This window comes from Onychomys torridus, chromosome 1 (genome assembly GCF_903995425.1).
Source record: "Onychomys torridus chromosome 1, mOncTor1.1, whole genome shotgun sequence".
Classification (NCBI taxonomy): domain Eukaryota; kingdom Metazoa; phylum Chordata; class Mammalia; order Rodentia; family Cricetidae; genus Onychomys; species Onychomys torridus.
In genome coordinates, this window is record NC_050443.1 from 138,853,927 (window position 1) to 138,873,720 (window position 19,794).

Sequence of the window (19,794 nt, forward strand, 5' to 3'; positions counted from 1 at the left end):
GATATTGGTATCCAGAAAGGCCCTTGCTTTAAGTAAGTTGATTTTGTATCCTGATACTTTGAGGAAATTCTTGGTTATCTGGAGAAGAGTTTTGATAGAACTTTGTGATTTCATGCCTAAAATTGTCTTCAAATAGGGAAAACTGACTTCTCTTCCTTGTTAAACTAAGCCATTTAATTACACACAAAAAAGAAAATCAAACTATAAGAGCCAGTAACACACCAATTGTCTTACAAAATTGTTTTATTTTAGTCTACATAAACTTATTTCTCAGGAATGCTAACACAGTGAATTCCTTACAGGGATTTATAATTTGGGATAAAGATAATTAATAAAACAAGTGTTTCTCTATTGTACAGAGGTATGATGTAAAACTTATACACTATATCAAGATGCTAATTAGATTGTTATCTGCTAAAGCAACTCTCCTACTTAAGCCTATGTGATAGAAGGAATGAAGCTAAGAGATGTCCTCATCACAGTGCTTCAGAGCAGCCAGGACATCTAGTTTCCACCACACAGGGCCACCAAGATTTTTTCATAGTCTCCTTTGGTTTCATCCTGTTGGTTAAAAAAGAGAGTATAATTGATATGATGCAAAATCATAATGAAGACAAGATATTTTATTTGTAGTAGAAGCATGATAGTTTTAGTGTCAGCAACAGAGCAGGTCATACTTTATTTACAGTGTATGATATAACTGTGTAAAAAAAGGCTAAATTAAACATTCTGCAGAGGAGAATAAACAGCTTTGAAGAATCAGAAGAAAGTCAAGTCTAGAGGCTGGAGAGATGGCTCAATGGTTAAGAACACTGGCTGCTCTTCCAGAGGGCCTGAGTTCAATTCCCCGAAACCACAAGGTGGTTCAGAACTATCTATAGTGGGATATGATGCCCTCTTCTGTCATGAAGGCAAACATGCAGATAGAGCACATATACATAAAAAATAAATAAATATTTTTTAAAAAGTCAATTCTGAACTACGTGTTTATTAGAACAAGTGTTTCTAAGCATTAATACATCATATAATTAATTGAAGTATTATATAATCTGATACCCTACATAAGGAAATATCTAAATCACTCAATAGGAGTGAAAATCATGGGCCTGTAATTTTCTCACTTGTTCTTCATATATTTTAATTGTCAAATACAAATTATGTGAATTTAAATAATTATCTTTCGATAGAATCAGCTCCCTTAACTTCTTGTTATGTGTTATTTTTCCAACACTCTAATAATATGACCTGAACATATACTTTAAACATTTTACAGAGGAAACATATTTAGTAACAAGTAAAGTACTAGAAATTAATTTTAGTACTACATTTTTAATCCTTCAATTTTAACTACAAAATAAACATGATGTGTATTAATACATCTAAGAACTCTGAAATATTCCAGGACTGTTTATTCACAAAGACTAAACATTTCTCTGTGCTTCAAAAGTACACTTAGTCTTTGGTAGACTAGATTTAATTATGTGAAGTTTAATGTATTTATGAATCATTCACCCTAAGAAGCAAATTAATCTTATATATGCAATGTACAGCTATAGTACATCACATCAGCTCTGCTCTTGGAAATTGTTGCATAAAGAACTTGGCTTTGCAGAGGTCCTATTACTGAAAATCACAACATACCAGGATGGCTTGACAAAGAGAGATTCCATACTTCTTCTGGTAAAATACTTTGATTTCATTCATGTCGATTTCAGAACGAGAGACCATAATCCTGATCAATGCCTTATGGCGAGTTCCAGCTCCCTGTGCAGACAGACCATGGTTTTATTACATGCAGAAAATCTCTCACTGAAGACTGGGTATTCAAAAGAAGTCCCTTTTATCATTCTACACATGCTGTATGAAAAACAATCAACCCTATATGTTCTTCTTTTCCCTCTCCTCCCACTGCTTGTCTTTCTCTATAACACACATACACACACACACACACACACACACACACACACACACACAGAGAGAGAGAGAGAGAGAGAGAGAGAGAGAGAGAGAGAGAGAGAGAGAGAGAGGAGACAGTGACAGAGAGAACAGTGGTAATGAAAGAAGAGAACAAGAGTTATATTAGCAGAAGGTGTAAAGGTTTTCTACAGCTTTCTAACTGGCTTTCCACCATCCAGTCTTTGCTGTATCTGAACTATGCAAAAATAACAAAGTATTGTTTGTTTGTTTTCTTCCTGAAATCATAAATCTAACCTATCGAGTATAAATATCGCAGTGGTCTCCCATTTCTCTTATAATGAACTAACAGTCTTCTCTGGGCATACAGTGCCCTGAATAATTTCATACCCATTCGGCTGTCAAGCCAATCATACCTACTGTCTTGAAAGGGTTGATTCTGCTTTCAATTCCAAGTGTACGCTGCTTTCTTCTCTTGAGCCACCCTTCCCTTCTTCCTTCACTCTCACCCACTTACACCCACTCCTGCTTAAACCTCGAGTTTTTAAATGTTTATGGTATTTTATTATTTATTTGTTATACTATCTCTGTGTGTGTACTCCTGGGCATATTTATAGATGCATGCAGCACAGTGTTCATGAAGACATCAGAGAACAACTTTCATGAGTTTGTTCTCTCCTTCAACCATGTCAGTCCCAGGGATTGAATTCAGGTCATCAGGATTGATGGTAAGTGCTTTAATCTGCTGAGTCATTTCATTTGGGCCAAACTTAAGATTTTAGAGTACATCAAGAAAAGCTATATTGGCTTCTGAAGTTTTGGACATATGCTCCTTCTTTCATTCCAGACATCACCATTACTTATCAGAATATCACCCAGGAAACAGTGGGCAGAGGGACAGAGAGGGAGTTAATTAATATTCAACTAGACCTATTGGGCCTGTCTTGATTGACAAGTATTGGGAACACGCCTATCATTTCACAGAAGCTTCTCAATATTATTTAAATTGTTAGCTTTTTTCATCACTCCCTCTTTCTCTTAAGACTTCATTATATGTGGATTACAAAGGAAAGATCACTTCATAACTATTGCCTTGAGATCTCAAAACATAAGTACTGGGGCAATCTCCTGTATGGTAACCTCCTTGCAGAAAAATAAAGTAAAAGTGAAACCTCAAATACATCCCAATACCACCTTCTACTTCTCTAACCATGGAATAATATTTTAAAAGATCATTATTAGTCTGTGGCATGAAAGACAGCATTATTAGGAAGACAAAAGCATGAAGCTCACAACCTCAGTTAAAGTAGGTTATTAAAGTAGCACACTAAAAGGCAGAATGCACCACCCTTTTCCTGGTGATTCAGGTTTTAAGCAAATGATAAATCACCTATAAACTTCTTGCTAGCTCACCTTATAATCACATTTACATAGACCTTTTTTAAATGTACCAAATCTAACAAGTTTATTCTAATACATGCTTTCCCTCAAATTGAATAAAGTGTAATTTTCTTTAAAGATAAGTATTGCGATTTTCAAGGAACATTAGGTTCTCTACTCTTCTTTCTACAGATAATTTCTCCTCTAAGTAGAGCCTATAAATAGAACAGTACCTTCATGGCTTCGTAAAGTTTCTCAGCAAAGAAAGCTGGGGTGCTGGTGGCACATTTCACTGTAAGAGATGTAAATTTCAGATGAAGTAGTCATCACAAAATAGAGATATATATTGAATAAATAAGAAATAACTCTGCACAGAGTTCTAAACCTCCTGCCTAATGTGGGATATTTGATTTACTAGAAGAGAGAATCACTTTCTACATGGTGGTTTCCAGGATTCCTTCCCTTGTCAATATTCAGTAGTGACTCTACCCAATATAATATCCTCTCAGTGGGTGTGGAGAAATATGTGTAAGGAGCAGGCACATAAATACCTGATTCGTGTGGTATACAAACACTTGTCAAGCAGCACAGCAGCAAATTAAGTATAAAGCATCTGCCCAAATGAAATACTAGCATGTATTTGTAGGGTCCTTTCTTTATCTTGCTACTTAAAGTGGGATTTGTGGACAGCAAGACTGATATCCATCAGAGCTTCACAGAAATTCAGAACCCTGGCCTGCAGAAGCAGAATATATCCCTAGGAGACATGTAACAGGTTCATATTTTCACAAGTTAACCCAGATGTACTCGATTAGGTCATGCAGGACTTGCCCAAGATTGTATAAGTGGTTATGCTGTTTTCCATAAGCATCCACAGTGACCTAGGTGGTATGGCCTGCTTGGTACATTGCCTTATAAACAGGTGCTCAAAAATATATTCTTCATCTCCATATCTTGAAGAACATCTGTTGCATTTGAAAGGCCTTCCTATTTCTTCATCAGCCTTACATATTGTCTCAGTCTGAACACAGATACATAGATGTATCATATTTACAGGGGGTTTGTCTTATATTGTTATATATATTTTTGTACAGGGCAGCGATGATATGCAAGTATATAAGTTGAGGTCAGAACTTTGTCTATGCAACTTTTACATACCAAGGGCTGTGAGGCACTTCTCGATGTCACCCTTCATTTCCAGATCCAGAACTTTGTTCATGTCATGGTCACTGTACTTCCTGTAATTCTGAAACACTGAATAGGAAATTAAAGTTAAGATTTGTGCAAAGCAGCCTGTCTACTGGTATACTTTAGTAAAATTAGGGTAACGGACTCAAGGAGCTCCTCAGGTACACTGAACTTCAGTGACATTTTAAAGGCTATTTGCATGACTCCGCATACTGTGTAGACTTCATCTTCGTATTGCAAGTGCCAACCATTATCAGAAGTGCCGGGTGATTAATCATTTTACTGCTTTCTACAGCAGTATTAATAGTCCATTCCTTTCTAATCTCAGCACAGCAAATTCACTTTGTTTGTATAGGAACTTGTTTTGTTGGTATACAGTAAGGAACTTTGTGTTATCCATATACTCTGCCTTCCTAGAGATTCAGAACCTAAGTCTTAATGCTGAATCTTCGGGAATTTGGGTTTTTTCTTTTGTTCTCTCTTATTTCTGGACCATCTACATATTCTTTCTTTCATTTAGACTCTAGAGCTGTTTTTGTTTCTTTTATCTCTCATTAGTTATGTTTTATTTACATCTCTTGTCATAACTACTCTAAAACTTTGAAAGATAGAAATAGTGAAAATAAATGATGCTATGCACTCCAAAGTTACAGAGTATGTTCTTAGTGGTGTGAACGGTGGCAGTTCAAGGCTGACAAACAGGCATACAGCAGTAAGTAGTGAGTATCACTGCATCCATTTGATATGGAAAGACCTCTTTCTTTCCTTCCTCTCACTTGTCCTCCATAAGGAACATCTGATCTTGCATAAACACATTCCAGAAAAACTGATTTCTTGTTACCTCTGCGAAGATGACTAAAGCTTCTAGTAGTCATAATTGTAATGAACACATTCGCATCTGTCCCCTTTCTCCTTTCTCCAGCTTCATACAAAGCCTGTCAAGAAATGAATAAGTGAACAGGTGCCCATGTGCAGAAATGACAAACACGCAAAAATGCTATGTGTATCAAAGGTTATATAAGCAATTATAGTGCACTTAGTATAATCAGAGTAGGCATCACTGGGGTAAGCCCTTCTTGAAAATGAGGACAATATCTCTCAAGGAGCTTTGTAAATGTGACAAGCAGAGAATATGAGATATCTGTTTGCTGAATCAATTCCTTTAAAATTATTCCATAGTTAAAGACAACTCAAGGGACTCATTAAAACAGATTCCTTTTTTTCTACTTTTTATTGCTCAAATAAATTATTAGCAAGTAATATCAATAAATCATAATTTAACTACTGCCTAGACCTTGTATTTTCCCCCTGTATATACATTTATTTGCTACAGAAAGAAATGCCATGATTTGATGCTATGATTTCTGAACACAAATTTCAGCTCTGAAATTTGAAAGCTGTATAATCTTAGGAAATAATTTAAATGCAATTATTACTCCTTTGTGAATGCAAATAATAATCCCTTTCTTTTTGTTAAAAGTATGTTCTACTGGTGTTGGGGATTTAGCTCAGTGGTAGAGCGCCTGCCTAGCAAGCACAAGGCCCTGGGTTTGGTCCTCAGCTCCAGAAAAAAAGAAAAGTATGTTCTACTAACAATAAAATATTAATTTCTTTCTTCCTTTTGTTTCTTTTTTTTGTTTGTTTTTTGTTTTTTGTTTTTTTCCAGATAGTTTTTCTATATAGCATTGGCTGTCCTGAAACTTGCTCTGTAGACCAGGCTAGCATTGAATTCAAAGCTTTCACCTGCCTCTGCCTCCCAAGTGCTAAGATTAAAGGCATGCACCACCACCATCCACCTTAAAATAATAATTTCTATGACAGTCCTTCACTAGACTAATCATTTAGTCTCTATAAATATACATCGAGGAACCCTAAGAGTCTGGAAATGGAAAGCATATTCAAAAAGATAATAGTAAGTTGTATTACAGGCAACTGTGCATCATTATTGTTTTTGATCTGTTTGCACAATTTCTATTAAAACAGAATTCTGATGCATTTCTGGATTTCACTTTACTCAGCAGTAATTTCCTTTCCCAGCTGGGCATGATGGTGAATATCTTTAGTGCCAACAATTGAGAGACTGAGAAAAAAAAATCTCAAATTGGTAGCAACATATATTACCCAGCAAGGGGTTGAATTGGCATATAGTTATGTTCTTCTATTAAAGAATCAAAACTTGGAGTTTCTCAATCCAACAGTTCTTGGGAAAGACAGAGTCTCATTGTTATTTCAGTCATCTCTGGCTTTCTAAACAATGAGATAAATTGGAAACATAAAGACTATATTTTCCATTCCTGGGCTACAAGAATCTGTGTCTAATTAAATGAACATTAAAAAAACAAACAAACAAACAAACAAAAACCCAAAACATTGGATTCTCGCAGGACCTGAGATCTGCTTCCACATCGAGGGAGTAAGAAGGTAGGAAGATTTGCTTCATTAATATTGTCTCGCCCTTGCTTACCCTGGCATCTGTATCAGCCAAATCTTGATTCACACTGAAATCCTCACAACGGTCACCCTAAAAAATGACCCAACATATTGTAAGATTGTCTATAGGATATAATCACAAGATAAACTTAATTCTCTTAAAGTCAGACATAACTTTTGAGGAAAAAAACAGTGAAAACAGTACCTATCATTTGCAGCAATGTTACTCTGAGGAACATTAGCAAGACAAAACAAAGCAAGTTTGCATGACCTCACTTAGATGTGCTTCTTAAAATACTTGAACCCACAGATGCAGACTATATATTGATGATGACCAGAGATTACGGGGTGGGGATCAAAAGACTGGAGGATACTGGTGAAAGGGTGCAGTCTCTAATAGACAAGGGGAGTACATTGTGGTATTACTACACAGTAAGAGGAACATATTCAAAATATAGTGGATATTTTTAAATGACCAGAAGATAAACTTCAAATATCTCACCTGAAGAGGTGGTAGGAAGTGAGATTATGAAGTTTTTTTTATATTGTTAGTTTTAACATCATATATATCAAAATATCACATTATTCTCTCAAATACATATAAGTATTATTCATCAATTAAGCGGCATTAATTTTAAAGAGTCTCTCATTCCTAGAAAATGCTTACAAATCTAAGGTTTTATTATTTATAATAGCAAAGACATTTCCAGAGCATTTAAGTTATACCTTGGCAAGAGAGAGCAAAGCCTTCCGAAAGTCTCCAGATGTATCTGAAGTGATGTCTTTGGCCAGATCTCTCTTTAGCTCTACAAGATGAGAAAAATTTTTTTTTAGTAAACTATGGAAAAACAATGATATTTGCATTAGCTTGTAGTTTACAAAGTGAAATGACTCCTGTAAGGTATTTCAAAATATGTTATGAAAATGGAAAAACTAAAGCAACTGAAATGTTAGGCTATAAAAAATTTCCTATAGATCAATGGAAGAAAACTGAATAATAACATGTATGAAAACTTAGTCATAAATATTTGCTTACAAAAATTTATTGTTTAAACACTTTACCAAATCATTTTGAAATATGTGAAAATTTAATCACTAGAATAAATAGAACAGTATTTAAAAGGAAAAAATAGCACTTGCTTGAATAGTGGCTATTTATTTACCTTAAAATTATAAATATTCAATATATAATATGGTCAATGGCATATGTGTCACATTTATTTAAAACTCATGTCTACAAGTATTCAATTGGCTACAAAATATAGTGCTTTCATAGGAAAAATAACTGAATTTATAGTAGATTTATAGTAAACTAAAAACACCACCTTAAGCTATTTCTGGACCACATCTTCAGGACCGTAGGGAAATGTGGATGTCTACCTTTGTAAAACGCATTTTATCAAACACATTAAATATTCTTCTCTCAAATTATTATTACTGAGAAACAGACCTAAAGCAAGTATTGGTGCTGGAGTAAGAATTAGAGGAAGTGTGGTTGAAAACTGCCTCACTTTGACTCATGTGCTAAACTGAGAACAATGTGCAATGGGCCAGACACAAAGCTTCTGCATGAGGTCACATATTAGTTTAACAAAACAAAAAAGTCAACAGCTCAAAGGAATTAGAAAATCACCAGATTCACAGCCGTCCCCTGTGCAGTAAGGGCTGAGACATTTGACTGAAGGCCTCACTGTACAATGAGCCATTGATAAGTCTTTCATGTCAAGTACCTGTCTAAGCACAGAGAAAGAGGGAGGATCATTTATGTTCTCAATGGTAAAGTTAAGGTTCCCACCAAAAGATAGGAAAGATGAATGAAAAGTGTTCTGATCAGAAATATTTATTCTTATTATTTAGTCTTTTCAAAATAAAAGGTATAGGTTAGTTCAGAACAATAGAAATGTTTTTAGAAAGCTATTTAAATCCAGTGTTCTGAATTCCTGAATTCAATTCTCTTTGTAACAGTTTGTGCTCATTATCTCCAGAAGACATTTTTCATAAGGTGCAAGTTGCGGGTGGGTTGGAAAATGTATGTTCTCGCTCGCATCTCATCCTGCCTTCCAGAGATATGTACCAATCAGGAAGGAAACATTTTAAAACTTAGGCTTTCTAAATCACACACGGTTACCGCCCATAGCTGATTTCCAGAAAGTATTTCTATCTGGTTTCCTGTCCATCTAAGGTCTCAGATGCTGGCCTGACCTTCTCTGTAGACTCTGTTAATTTCTCTGATTTCTTTGTTTGTTCTTGATGCCAAAATCTCAATGAGAGTGTCTTCATCTGTTCCAAGTCCCTGAATTCAAAGAAAAGAAAACCCGTTTACATTTTTTCATTCAAGATAATCAACTTGATTTGTCCAAACAAAGCGTGCTGTAATTTGTCATTTAGTCAATTCTGTCCATATTTTTTTTAAAAATGTATTGTGCCAAAACAAAGTAGTTTATGTTCAGTATTTGGGGTGAAGATTTTAAAATGTAGCTATTTGATTTAGGAATTTAAATTGCATGAAGAACGTTAGTTCCAATATTTATTTTTTTATGTATCCAATGATTGATTTATTAAATTGTTAACTTGCTCAATCACTGAATGTGGACTGATTGACAGTCCTGTACTAGATAATGAAGGCCCAGCCATAGTAACACACAGATTTATCCTGCACATTGTTTTGAGGAAAATGATTTTTCTTTAAAAAGTTCATTTAGGAACTGGTGAGACGGCTCAGCAGTTAAAAGCACTTGTTCATGCGGAAGACCCAGATTCAATTCCTATCACCCACATAGTGACTCACACCCATCCATAGCTCCAGTCCTAGAGGATCCAATGCCCTCTTCTGACCTCTGAGAGTACCAGGCACAGAAGGGATGTGCATACATATGCTCAAGCCAAACACTCATACAAATAAAACAAATCTTTAAAACTGCTGGGGAACAGGGGAGGACAATCATTTACCTTCATGGAAGCACGGAGTTCATCTGCATCAAACTGGGCTGGAGTCTTGAGCAGAGCCAAAACAACCTCCTCCAGGTGGCCTGTAAGGGCCTTTCTCAAAGTTTCATCCAGGGGCTGGAAAAGCAAATGGATTAGAGTGACTTCCTAACAATCTGCACTTAATGACACTTCTCACTTCAGTCAGGTAGTTCTTCCCTTCCACGCTGAAAACACGCTGGATAACTTAGGATGTCTTCCCAATCTTTTAATCTAGAGAAATTAGGTGAAATTTACTGCATCCAATACAAACTTCCTCAAGGACCGTGTTCTCAGAGTTTCTTACAGGAACAGAGTCATAAAGCTCAAAACACAAAGCTGTTCCATGCTTTTCATTGGTTTAATAAACACTATAGTTAAAAAAATTGCTACCTTCCAGTTTTCTTATTGCACCCATTTAAAAATAAGCTAGCCACACTTGCCGTGAGAAGTATAAAGTTCACTTCCAACATAGAGTTGTGTAAAATACTTAATTTCTTTCTAAAATAGCTCATTTCTAGTTTTGGCAAAAAAAAAAAAAAATACACTTCAATCAGAACAAATTCTTTGTACCCCCACAGTAATTTTGATGTGTATTTTGCTTAAGAGGTGGCTTGCCTCCAACACAGAACATCACCTCTGGAAATCTTTACAGCCAGATGGCCAGTGTGTGAGCTGAGTAAATTTGCTAAAAGTGTTCCTATTGCAACAAAGGAGACAAATACTGTGATTCTTGTTTTGGAACTGATGAGTTAACTGTGTATAAAGCAGAAAGAGATAGAACTGTGCTTCAGAATCTCATTGGAACATAAATATGAGCACACTAAACATATGAGTTCGTCATTCGCCCCACCTTTCCAGTCTCCTGCAAATATGCTGCCTTGATCTGTTGACGCTGAGCATTGGTTCTCTTGGTAAGAATGTCAATAATGGTTGCTTCATCCACACCTGGAAAGGAAGAATCTGAGGCTTTAACATCAATTTTCTTAGTCATCAACAATTGCCATAAAATGATTCACTATCAAAGCGGTGATCAAGGCACATCATAATTAATAAAGTTGAGAAAGAGAACTGCATTAGCCTAGAAAATGAATGCCAGGGCCCGTAACAAGCTGAATGTAAGGTGACGTTGTGGAGGGGCCCAAAACAGCTTGACCAGGCAGCTACCATGATAGGCTTAGAAGCCCAGACACAGCTTCTGGCAGGCAACACCTGGACCTTAGAAAAGCCATAAGCCGGCCCCACCCAGGAAGGCCTGCATCTGAGGGGAAATACCTGACATTCCAAACATTCCCTATACTCCCACCCCCTACCTCTGCTATGATAAAAACCCGACCCTGCCTGGCCTCACAGCTCTCTGCTCTCTCTACTGTGTCAGAGAGTCCAACCTCCGACCTTGAAAGGCTCTTGGCTTTTACATACAGGATTTGTCTCTGTGGTGGTCCTTTGAGGGTCCCCTTGATCCAGGTATAACAACATCTTATTCATTTGAATGGAAAATGAAGAGCCAATTAATATTTTCTGTACACAAGTATTCCAGATGTATGTTCAAACCCTAAATGTGGTCACAGGTGCTGATTTAAGCATTGATTTCTGCTAGAAACAGCCAGTAAGGACATTTATTATAGCAGCCGGGATTTCATCACTGACCAAAATTTCCTATGTACTGGAAGGAATTCTGCTCTCACTCCAGCAGTTCAGTAGGTAAGCAAAGGGTCTTACTTCATCAGTGTGTGCTGACTACATGTGTGCAGTGTGGTCACCCAATCAGTACATGTGTGGTGTAGCTCCATAAGCCCAGTTTACCAGGAGTCCTTGGAAAACCAGACGCAGACCCCATCCTCTCTCTCTGCTCTGCTCTCTCTCCCCTCTCCCTCACCCCCTTCCTCCTAATAAAACTCTGAAACTAATACTGTTGTGACCTTTCCATGCGGTAACCAGTGCCACAACCTGCACCATTTACCATTCATTTCAAGGATACCTTCCTCTTTTGGAGGCAGAGACTGACTGCACAGCACATGTAGGCCTCAAATGGCAATCCTCCTGCCTCAGAGTCTCTAGTATTGATAGTATAGGTATAAGCCATTACAGCTGACTAAAACTTTATCTCCCCAGAAAAAGACTTGACATGACTCAGGATAATTTCCCAATAACCATTCAAGTAGTTTCTATGAAATTTTCAAGAAAAGACACTTCTATGGATACATACTTACCTTTAACCATGATAGCTTTGTGCAAGGCAGCTACATCCGAGGATGGATTGAAGGAAGGGTAGGGGCTCACTGCTGATCCAGGACCACCTTTGTATGATTTTACAGCTTGCTGTGTATGTGAGAGACATAAATTAGTCTCCATTCATTCATCCATCTTGTTTTAACATGCTAACTATGTCATAATATTTTGACTACTTACAGTGTATTCCTGTTCAAGATTTTCAATAAAGCAGGCCTGCTTGAGGAATTCTGATACCATCGCCATTTTTAAAGAAGTATCTAGAAAGAAAATGGGTAGATGCTTTAATACAACAAACACAACACCCACAAATATTACCCTGTGTACATGAGACAATGCAATAGACTGTATACTAGTTCTTACTGTGATTATTCTTTGGAGCATAATAAAGTGTGAGACGTAGATACTTTTTAAGACTGCTTTTACTGTTAAAAAGAAACCCATAGCCTCTGCTCAGAAAATGGGGCTGTTGAGCTGGAAAGATGGCTCAGAGGTTAAGAGCACTGACTGCTCTTCCAGAGTTCAATTCCCAGCAACCACATGGTGGCTCACAACCATCTGTAATGAGATCTGGTGCCCTCTTCTGGCCTGCAGTCATACGTGCTGTATACATAATAAATAAATAAATCTTTAAAAAAAAATGGGGCTGTTTTCTTCATCTTTACAGCCCTGCTCTCTAAGGATCAAAGGATTACAGCATGTACGAATAAAGTCTGAGGAGAGAAGAGGAGCAGGGTACACTGTCTCAGATCTAAATTTACAGATCATCTAGCAGATGCTAAGCAAAGAGGGCACAAAGCCTTTGATATGGCATCCTTTGCCTTGGGAGATCTAGAGCTGATATGTACTCTCAGACTGAAAGCAAAAATACTAAGGAAACTTCTGAGGAAAGTGCCAGTTCAGGTGAGGCTTTCCTGAAGCGAATTAAAATAAATCTGGCAGAAAGCTTCAGAGGGGGAAAAATAGAAGAAAGTCCATCATATTCGAGAAGCAAAGCAAAGTTTACTAGACAGAAATGTTGATAAAAATTGTAACAAGGAATTTAAATGTAGGTCCACAGCTAAGAGCAACGTCATTAGGTTTGTAAATGGAAAGCAGTGTGATAACATTAGCATTTTAGATGGAACATCCTTTCTGCATCATGGGAAGCATGGTAAAGGGTACAGAGAAAAAGGTGAGACCAGTTAGTAGTCATCCCAGCACCTGTGTGGAATTGATCAGGGCCTATGCCAAAAGCGGGCCTAGAGAAAATATGTTTACTTTTATAAGGTAAAATAATCCAGACCATCTACTGGACTGGATCAACTCAAAACCCTGCATATTTCTTTCTCAATAATATAGCTTCTTTATTTTCCCCCATTGTTTTGTGTAAAATTATTTGAGTAAATAACTATCCTCATGTTCTTTACATTTGAGTTGTTTAAATATTATTGTTGTAATGCCCCAAAACAATCACTTAAGTGATGCTGCAATATGCATAACTTTTTGGCAACTATCTTAGAGGATGCCTCTTAAGTTGCCTGAATAGCTTGTAGTCTGGTAATATTTGAATTTAATGGAACAAAATCTTTGGCTTTTTTTTCTTTTCTTTTCTTTTCTTTTCTTTACTTTTCTTTGAGACAGGGTTTTTCTGTGTAACAGTCCTGGCTGTCCTAGAACTCAATTTGTAGACCAGGCTGGCCTAGAACTCACTGAGATCTGCATGTCTCTGCTTTCTGAGTGCTGAGATCAAAGGCATGTGCCACCACCACTGGTGGAACAAAATTGTTTTAAAACTTGAAGTAGGTAAACAACCTGTTCTCTCCACATATACCAAATGTCATCAATGATTCCTTTTGTCTAGTCCACATTTTTAGGAGCCAGTGTCCAGTGTCTACATTGATCTATCTCTGACATCCTTTGGAGATTTCTTAGTGAATACCTTTGAGTGAGGCTGAACATATAAGCTCTGGGACTTCATTTCATGATATGTAGCCGCAAGACTTATGAAGAGTAAAACTCATAAACTGGTCCCTTTCTAGCATGTCCAGACATAGTATTTCAGTCTGCATCTGCTAGAAAGAATGACTAAGTTCCAAGTAACAAGATGTAATACCAGAGGGAAATAACTCAAAAGAGAAACAGGCCACACCTGATCACTATAGAGCTGGTTTAAATTATGGTTCTGTCATTTGTATGAAGGATGTTCACCAATGCGCTGTATTCTTTCCCATAACCAATACATTTAAAGTTGTTCTCTCAGGTAAAGTCAAGATATGCAATCATGCATGATATTGTACTTCCCACTAAAGTCAAATCTGGTGAAACTTCTATTGCCACACAATATTTCACATTTTGACTGCCAAGTTGGCACAACTACAGCTTCATAGCCACTGGCAGTTTCAGCATTTGGAGTTGCTGTCTTGACACCACACCCAAGCCCCTAGTAAAAGGAGTACTCAAAATGAGTTATCTGATCACTTGCTTAAAAAAAAAAAAAAATCAGTAATTCCTTTTTCTTTCAGTTAAGAGAAAAACATTCTTTAAACTGGAGGAGAATATAATATCAAAAGTGAATATGACAACTCAATTCTGATCTTAGGAATTTCATGAAAGTACTGTGCTTTCACAGTTTTTATGCTATTAAAATGAATTGCATAGTGTACAACTTTCTTTTTGAAAACTGAGAAAATGTAATGTAATAATGATGGCTATGTTAATTATATTGTGCAACAGAACAAGGAAACAGTAGGTTGAGTGATTTACTTGATAAGAGTGTCCCTAGAGAAGACAATTTTGAACTTATGTCTTTTGAGTATCTACATTCTAGCCTGATGTACATGAAAACCCAGAAGATGGTCCAGAAAAGCAAAGCATCCAGAACATAATGATATTCATGAATGTCAACAAAAGAAATTGGATTATAAAGTCAGCTCCTAGCTCTTAGTAAAGTTTAAAGATGCAAGGATTATAAAAGGAAATTCATTTATTCACAGCCTCTTAAGTGGCAAAGATAATAACCCTCATTAACAGGATGACTTACATACAAAGCACTTCTCAAATACCACAGGGAGAATGTCAGGCAGATTCACATCAGATCTACTTTGCCTGCCCAGCACTTAGATTGTTCATGGACACACACTTAGTTAAATTGGTTCAAAAAGATTTGTTTCTTCTATCTTATTTTGTTTTTACTATAATGTTGTTTCATCTCAACATATATTTCAATTAATTAGTAATGAGGTCTCAATCCAAGTTAATCTCCAGGATTAAAATGTACTCATTTGAAGATAACCCCTTGGAAGTTGACACCATTTCACATTTTTTTCCTACTTGACAATATCTTTGTGAATATGCACCATCTATTAATTTCTACTTATATATAAAGTGAGAAACTTCTAAGGATTAACCTTTTTCTATATCTATATGTATGTATTCATCTTCATTTTCCTATCTTTCTGAGTGTCATGGAATGTGACTTCCAGAATCTGTGGAAAGCAGCTGAGTTTCCTGTTTTACCAACTCTTCCTGGTTTCAACATTGTTTCTGTATTAATTGCAAAGTACAAAATGAAGAAAAAATAGTTGAGTAACCTATTAACACAAGACAGTATGCCTAGAGAAGACAGCTATGTGGCTTATGTCCTGCTTACATGCTAGAGACTACTAGTTTCACAATGATTTTAGCAATCACTAGCCATTTCTTGACAAATAACTTGGTCACCATCCTCATTATTTTTGCACAAGCTGCCCTTTTCAGATAGACATCTTGCGAGTAGTGTCAGTATCATAATATAAATATATGCTTTCTGACTGCAAAATCCTATATATTCCTTTAAATTAGTGAACAAAGAAATGAGAACAAGATAAATACTATTTTTAATATACTTGAGAATCAGATTCATTCAAGAGAATCCATGGAGACTCACGTTTCACTGAAGCCTGAGGGTATTTATTTTGCATGCTTTTGTCTTATGTACAGTTGTTCTTTGAATATATGTTTTGTAAGTCCTTCCCACTACTACCCACATGGAGAAGATAATTAGATTGTTCAATGGCCACATGAGAAGATAATTAGACTATATGATGACATCACTTTAAAAAGCCATTTAACAAAAGCTAACTCCTGGTTATTTTGCTTCAGGCTTCTGAACAGGGAGTTTCTGCTGCCTGGAATGCTCTGACCTCATCCACACCTCTATCTTTTGCCTAACTCACTGCTATTTGATGAAGACTAAGCATTGAGGATTTGTGATGCCTTCATTGATACTCAGCATTACACTAAGAGACCTTCCGAAGCATTTTGTCTCTACCCATCCAATAACATCATGCCATTATGCATTATCCCTTCATGTTGGCATCTATACCTCCTGCCTGTTCACTGTACATCTCCAATACCTCATGAAGTACCTGTCATTCTACACCTTCATAAGCATTATGAATTATTAGTAAATAAACAAATAATCATTCCTGAGTAAACAAACAGCTACATAAATTTAACCAACAAATTTGGCCTATATCAATAGTATTTTAAATAGAAGAATCATGGTGTCATAGTTAAGTTTCTTTAACTAAAAATCTGACTTCACAAAAAAGTGAAACTTAATTTATAAAATGAGGATGTTGAAATAAAGTTTCTAACATCCATTGTAGCTCTGACGCACGTAGCTTACATTTCACCTTGAATACAAATAGGAGAGAATTAGCCTAAAGGAAAGGGATATTAAGTAGATTGAGTATGTGATCTCTCTGATAAATGTGTGCAAGTTTGAAGGGAAAAGACATATTTGACTTTTAGAATTGCTAATGACTCATAACTAAATAAAGATCAGTAAATTGTTTCGTTCTGACTTTAAATATGTAATAAATTAATAGGTCTAGAGGAAACTAAGACAGTCAGCCTCTCTGCTGATTGCAAGCTTAGAAATCAACCTTGCAGATGTTTTTGATATGCCAGCACTCAGAAAGCAGAGGCAGGGGGATCTCTGCGAGTTTAAGGCCAGCCTGGTCTACAGAGCTAGTTCCAGAACTGCCAAAGCTACACAAAAAAACCTTGTCTCAAGAGAGGAGAGAGGGCGGGAGGAAGGGAAAGTATTTAATAAGCATGTAAATTAAGCAGGTTCCTTAAGGGTGTTGCATAGTTTTGTCAGCATCAATCTCATATCAGGTATCTAAGAGGTGTGAGTGTGTTTCTGGGCCTCTGGTAACCATGTAACTTCTGCGGAAGAGGCCACTTCTGAATCAGGAAATCAGCATTTTACCACATATGAATCAGCTGAAACAGGCCTTATTTGCAGCTAGCAGAATATATTCCTCACTCAGTATTAGGGGGCATTGATTTCTCAGGATTCACATAGTTGTAGGAGTCTATAGCAAGAAGAAGGACAATTTTCTTAAATGGCTCCCATAAAATTAGAAGTTAAGGCATTTCATTATGTTTTTAAAGTGGGCTAAGAGTAAAGTCACGGAAGGAACATTTTTTTGTAATATGACACGTTTGTCTTGCAAGTCTCTCCAACGATATGTGACTTTAGGTCTGCATTTTTTTTTCCTAGGGAGTTTATGCCCTTAGCATATGTAACCTCCAAGACGCCTCTAGTCAGGAGAGTTTCTGTGGGCCCCTGTGGCAGTCAGTGGGATGATTTATCTGACGTCACCCAGGAAAAATCTGCTTTCCCCTAGGTTTTCAAATGAGCACCAGAAAAGCCTGTCTGTGACACAGAGATTACAGGGAGGGAATGTGGCCACTCCCTGTTTAAATGAAACGAGTAATAAGCGGACCGTCTTAAACTATGAGTAAACATAACATCCACTCAAAACGTTAATTAAAAAGGGCATGAAGACTACTCTGACGCTGGTATTCATTTAGTTTTATTAAAGAAAAATATTTTAGCTCTAAAAGCCATCTGTTTTGGAAAAATTCTTCACAGTATGCCACTTCTGGTTTCTCTGCCCCCCCCCCCCCCTACAGCCTGCCTCTCACTCCAGGAAGCACTCACACAAAACATAAAGCTCTGGAGACAACATTTTCCAAACGTGAGGAAAGCAAAACCTCATTCTATGACTGCCAGAGAGGAGCACGCTTTCTTTCCTCTGATAATAAAGTAAACTTGCCAGAGTTTCAAAACTGCATTTCTTAGCTAAGAAAGGCAAAACTTTATGATTTTTGGTGTCTAAAAGATAAAACACAATGTGATTTTTACAGCAAGAGTTATTAAATATTATTAAATGCAATGAACCATAACTATAGTAGAGTTTAGCAGCCACAAAACTTCTCTATGAAGCCCCAGGCAAACCAAGCAAGGAGTGCTCACCCAATGTTGTAGTTTCTAAACCAAGCAGATCTCTGTAAAACAAAAGCTTAGTCTTACCTTTTTTATCTTCTTGTCTTCCCAGGAACTGAAGAGAGGCTCTGTTCAGACGGTTTCAGTCTGAAAGTGGAGGGCTGGACTTCTGATTTTATAGGGTATGAAGGGAGGCCACACCTAGCAACCAGAAGTTAGTAACTGGCTGTCTTTTGTTTGAAGAACTGGCTCAGCCTTGATCAAAACCAAGGAGAAATGAGTCTTGCAAAACTCCTCCCGGAACCAGCTCAGTTACAGAACGGAAAAGGAAGGATGGATTTTCTCCCTCTCTTCCTTCTGTGGTTTTATTCCTCCCAGGAGTGATGGGATGCATCGAGTTTCAGCTCTGGCCTAAGGAACATACTGGAACTTCTTTCATACTAAGCACATTATAGAATTATAAGCACATTAACTACAAAACTAAAAGAGAAAAGTAAAGGGAGTAGGGGGTATTAATTTCATCCACAACACTTACTACTCTGTGACCTTGGGAATTTACTTTATTTCTCTGAACTTGTTACCATTTTGGCACGTAGAAGTAAATCTCTAAGGCTATACTTTTTCTCAAGAACTTGTAGAAAATTGAGATACAACTTATTTGTAGGTTTTGAAATTATGCTGTAATGAGTACGTTTTTATATTTCATCAGCAAGATGTTGTACTAGCATAAATAAGAAATCGGAAAGATCTGAAGCTCCTGATTGCTTCAGCATTTTGAGTAATAAATGCTAAAAATTTAATTGTAATGACATTTAATGAAAATGTTAGTATTAGAGGAGAGCCTGTTTTCTTAATTTTTGAATAGACTCAAGCTACATAACTAGAGTGAGTATAAATAGAGCCCAGGTGTTGTAGAAGGTTGAGCAATAAGCAAAGACCTGGAACTGTGAATTGTAAAGATTAATGGATTAGAAACTACCACATGACAGGTGTCATAGGAGACTTCTTACCTGACATAAGGAGGGGACATTTTTCCAGGAACCTCAATAGTGATTCATTTCCTTCTTTACAAAACCTCACAAAAGAGTATCTGCTTTTTCCTCTGAACTTTGCACAGGAAGGCTTTGCTTACATTGTACTATTATATTTTGTCCTTTCTTCTTCTTTTCCTCACAGGACTTCCAGGTGATTATATATGTCATGTTTATAAAAGGCAGTGAATAGTTACTGAGTGGCGGCTCATCACTAAAGTGCTTGCCATGCAAGCATGGTGACCTGAGTTTGATTCCCAGAAGCTAAATCTAAAAACTTGTCATAATGGCATGATTATTATTCTACCAGTGGAGAGACAGACAGATCAATCCTCGAGGCTCTTTGATCAGCCAGTGTAATTGGTGAATTCCAAACCAATTGAAAGACCCTGT

General features: G+C 36.8%; 1 protein-coding gene across 1 annotated transcript; it reads right to left on the reverse strand.

Moving 5' to 3' along the window:
- Positions 1 to 239: 239 nt before the first annotated feature.
- On the reverse strand, positions 240 to 18,614 carry Anxa1 (annexin A1). The gene is made up of 13 exons (XM_036199298.1): positions 18,458 to 18,614; positions 12,289 to 12,368; positions 12,090 to 12,198; positions 10,730 to 10,824; positions 9,862 to 9,975; positions 9,115 to 9,205; positions 7,639 to 7,718; positions 6,947 to 7,003; positions 5,324 to 5,417; positions 4,453 to 4,548; positions 3,528 to 3,586; positions 1,642 to 1,764; positions 240 to 561 (listed from the first exon to the last, which is right to left on the reverse strand). Exons 2-13 carry the CDS (start codon positions 12,352 to 12,354, stop codon positions 505 to 507), a joined length of 1,041 nt encoding a protein of 346 aa, XP_036055191.1. The 5' UTR covers positions 12,355 to 12,368; positions 18,458 to 18,614; the 3' UTR covers positions 240 to 504.
- Between the last annotated feature and the right edge of the window lie 1,180 nt (positions 18,615 to 19,794).